At 32.3% G+C, this 4,445-nt stretch overlaps 1 protein-coding gene across 1 annotated transcript in view; it reads left to right on the forward strand.

Moving 5' to 3' along the window:
- The window catches only part of LOC110019819 (probable F-box protein At3g61730), an 11,617-nt gene that overhangs the window by 3,687 nt on the left and 3,485 nt on the right, over positions 1–4,445 (forward strand). Inside the window, exons 2-4 of the mRNA XM_020717659.1 lie at positions 1,850–2,049; positions 2,727–2,771; positions 2,835–3,002. Of these exons, the coding sequence (XP_020573318.1) occupies positions 1,850–2,049; positions 2,727–2,771; positions 2,835–3,002 (413 nt within the window). The remainder of the gene's footprint in view (positions 1–1,849; positions 2,050–2,726; positions 2,772–2,834; positions 3,003–4,445) is intronic.

Genomic DNA, 4,445 nt, shown 5'->3' on the forward strand with positions numbered 1-4,445 from the left:
TATATATATATATATATATATATATATATATATATGTAGATAAAATTAATTAAACTATCATTATTTGATATTTTTAACAGTGTATTCAATTATATCTCTCATAAAGCTATTACTTGTGCTCAAACAAAATGTGATCAAGTATTTTTCTATTTCAGTGAGATTACATCAGGGATTGACTTTATGGCCATTTCTTTTTGTTTTTTATTTTGGATGCTCTTATTAGACATTTATAGGAGGATGTACCTTGGTGTATCATTTTCGCTAATGATATCTTTCTTATGGATAAGACTTGAGAAAGAGTTCAGGAAAACTTGAATTATGGAGGTTTAGATTAGAGTTCAACGACCTTCGTTTGAGTAAATCTAAAACTGAAAATATGGAATACAATTTTAGAAGTAATAGATCTACTGTAGAGTTGTAAGTGTGATCAAATCATTAGAAGAAATGAACCTTTTAGATATCTCGGGCCTATTGTTCAAAGTGATGGTGGTATAGATGGGGATGTAATTAGTAAATTAGTAGAATTCAAGTTGGAATTCAAGTTGGATGGTTGAAGTGGAGGAATGCATCGAGCCTATTGCGTAATAGAAAAGTATCGCTTAGACTTAAAAGAAAAGTTTATAAGATGGTGGTGAGACTAGCAATGCTTTATGGCGCATAATGTTTGTCTTTAAAAGAGAAGCATAAATCTAAGTTAAGTTTTGCTGAGATGAGATGCTAAGTGGATGAGTGGCTTGACACATAGAGATAAAATACGAAATGTTTCCATGAAAGAGTTGGTGTAGCTCTAATGACAGCAAGATTAGAGAGAGTCGTCTTTGATGGTTTGGTCACATTAAATATAGATTATTTGATGGTTCGATTAGCATAGTAGATTCTTTTGATTTGACTTATGTTAAGAAAGGTAGAGGTTGACACAAAAAGACTTAGGCATGTTGTAAAAAAAAAATGATCTTAATTTATTAGAATTATATGTAAATATGACACTAAATAAGACAACGGAGAAAAAGGACTCATGTAGCCGACCTCACTTAATGGGATAAAAGCTTGTTAATTATGTTGTATAACAAGAAAAATTAATTTATATACCGACTTGACAACAAAAAAAAATTTCTTTCCGGACTCCGGATATAACTCTACGTGCGGACTCCAATAATATACCACCAAGTATGTTATATCGCGGAGGTTATTTTGGGATTATTGAAGTGGAATCGCGGAGGTTATTTCGGGATTATTGAAGAAAAACTCATATATTCCACTTCAATAGCCTCGAAATAACATTCACGATATAATAGTTTCACTTCAATAATCCCGAAATAATACCAAGGATGTTATTTTTGGGTTATTTCGGGGTTATTGAAGTGGAATATATAGGTTTCTTTTCAATAACCCCAAAAATAACATCTGCGGTATTATTTCAGGGTTATTGAAGTGGAACCGCGGAGGTTATTTCGGGTTATTTTGGGATTATTGCGGAGTCCACATTACACTTTAATATTTTCTTAGGTGGGTCTGATATAGCACATATGACGGTATATTACTTTGAGTCCGCGCATAGCGCTACATCCGGAGTCTGGACAAAAAAATTTGTCCCATTAACAACACCAGCCTTTTTTGCTGATGAGAACCATCGAAATCTCCTCACAAAATCACAGATTAAAAGTAAGTTGTCATTTTTCTCAGCACGTATAAACGATTACTCTTTATTTTCATCATGCAAGGCCAAAACCACCTGCACGCATCTAATTAACAGACTACGAATTTATTTCTTCTATAAATCCGTAATCATCAGGAATCGCTTTTCGTTTTGGGAGAAATTAGTTGAAAGCTGGATTTAAACTTGTTTTAGGTATGAAGAGGACTTGTGGATTGAAGTGGCCAAGTGCTTGGAGGGCAGAGATTTGATCAGACTAGCAGTGACGTGCAGGTGGTTCTACTCTCTGATCATGGAAGATAGTATCTGGAAGTTTGCTTGTCTCCGTGATCTGCAGGTTCTTTCTCCTCATCACGTGTCCTTCAAGTGGTTTCAGCTGTATGCCTCTGCTTTCGGTGGGTTTATACTTTCTAATTCAGCAAATTGTTTTCTGCAAAATTACATTTGTTTGGTTTGGAGTAATTTGAAGTGAGGAGATACCAATAAGGAGAATTTACAGGCTTACCACTCAATTCTTATGCATTTACAAATATAACGCCTAAACATTACTTTTTCCATTTATACTATAATTTTCATATCACATAAAAGTTATCATCGTTTTAACTTTTTGAAGTGAAATAAAACTTTTCATACAGATAAGGTGGAATGTAAATGTAAAATTGAAGTTTAGGTATTAGATATGTAAATACATAGAAATCATTGACAGGAATCATGGCATGTGTGTAAATCTTCCCTAAAATAATAAATAACGAAAATCAAAATTTACTTATATCCCCTTATTTAATAGAAGAGGAGTTAAGCGAAGAATTTTCTTTTTTTAGAAGAATTTGATGGGAGAATTTAGGGAAAAACTAATAATTTCATTCTTATTTCTCTTTAAAATTAAGAATGAAATTGCTTATGTAATATTATTTGTCTATATTTACTAATTTAATCTAATAAAGTAAGAAAATGAGTTTCAACATAGCCAGATTATAAAGTAAAATAAAAGTTATATTTTGCTTCAATTCCTTCAAACCCAACAGAGCCTAAGATCGTATTGAAACTAACATAAATGGCTTTTATTTCATAGATGGCAGCCATGCCTATTGCTTTCGTCAGAAGGAGAAGCACATCGGTTAGTTCCTGTAACTTGGAGTCTTTGAAGATTTGCTTATGATTGACCTCGTGGTGAAAATAGATTGGATGCGAATTGGTGCATTCTTCTTCGAGACACCTTCGGCGGTGCTCACGGAGAAACTAGCGCTTCCGACCAAACTATCGGAGCTTGAAGAAGACCACAACAGGGCCATCCAACTCAACGGTACCTGCATTCTAACGGATATTAGAACTGGAATATGGATTGCCGGTACAATTTTCTTCCTCTTTATAGCGAAATTTACATACATGCCATACAATTTTTATGTCTTTATGTATATATATATATCTAACATTTTGATATAATAAATCTATACTTAAAAGGTGCTTTCACTTAAGAAAATTAATAATATGTATAAGAATTCAAATGACTGTTCAAAATATTGATAGTAACTAATTATTATAAACATGAGCAAAGATGAATTTTTGGGAGCATATGTGGCCACGGGCCTTCCTTAAAAATTTTAATGTATTTTGTATATATGATAAATATTTATTAAAACATCTTTCCATTTCATGTTTCCCATGGAAATAGTTAATTCTTGCCCTGATGTTTGTAGTAGCATGCACAACGCCCGACTTTTTCGTTGTTGAGGATAAAATATATTGGCATTTACATATATACCAACCAATTCTTCTGTGTGCACGCGTGCTCGCGTTTGTGACATCTAAATTTTATTTTCTATATTTATATCAATCAAATCATTCATAACACATAAAAATATTATTATTTTATCTAATAAAAAGTGAAATACATCTTAGATAAATTAATATATATGAGAAACCAGTTTTAGATATGTTAATACATAAATTTGAGTGATATACATGTAAATCTCCTAAATATAAATGTTCTAGTTGACCTACTACTTCCAAACCAAACAATTTGCGTAAAATGTAAATGTCCTCGTTAACCTACCCGTTCACTAAAACTGTTACTTCGCTTCATAATTAGGTTTCCGAGTGCTGAAATTTGGGAAGGGCTTGGAATTGTTGTCGCCCTCTTTGTTTTTCCAAAAAACATACGATAATAGACAATTTAAATATTTTATCCTTAAATTTTCTTACAGCTAACCATAGATTTCTCATAAATATTTCATAAAACTTTTATTCTTGCATGAGAAACTTTGATTTTATGTTAGGGCAATCAATCATGGGAGAATACATCATCATACAAGTGATTTTATGTTAAGTCTAGTATACATGTATTCTCACATATCTCCCGCCGTGTCCGGATATGCACACACCACACCTAATATTTTCTACCGAATTTAGAGGTAAAAGAAAACATGTATACTAGACTATATAATTTGTAACATAGTTTTAAACATGGTTTAGAAAATTGGATCGAACCGGTTGGTTCGACCGTGAACCCATTGGTGGTCTGTTTTGGGCATGCTTAAAAACCGCCCTTGCATCTTTATATGAGTTTCCAACTTGAAGGAAAGAAATTTGAAAGTGTAAACCACCTAAAGTAGAGTAATAAATGTAGTTAAGGATAAGAAAGGATTACACAAGGATAAAAGTCTCCTCAATGCCAACCGGCAAATTTAGGGATGAGAGGAAGAAATTTTACTCCTTTTAGATTCTATCAATATTTAATTTTTATTTATTACACACACACATATACATACATACATATATATACATATATATA

Source organism: Phalaenopsis equestris, unplaced genomic scaffold (assembly GCF_001263595.1).
Source record: "Phalaenopsis equestris unplaced genomic scaffold, ASM126359v1 Scaffold000080, whole genome shotgun sequence".
In the NCBI taxonomy this organism is placed as follows: Eukaryota; Viridiplantae; Streptophyta; class Magnoliopsida; order Asparagales; family Orchidaceae; genus Phalaenopsis; species Phalaenopsis equestris.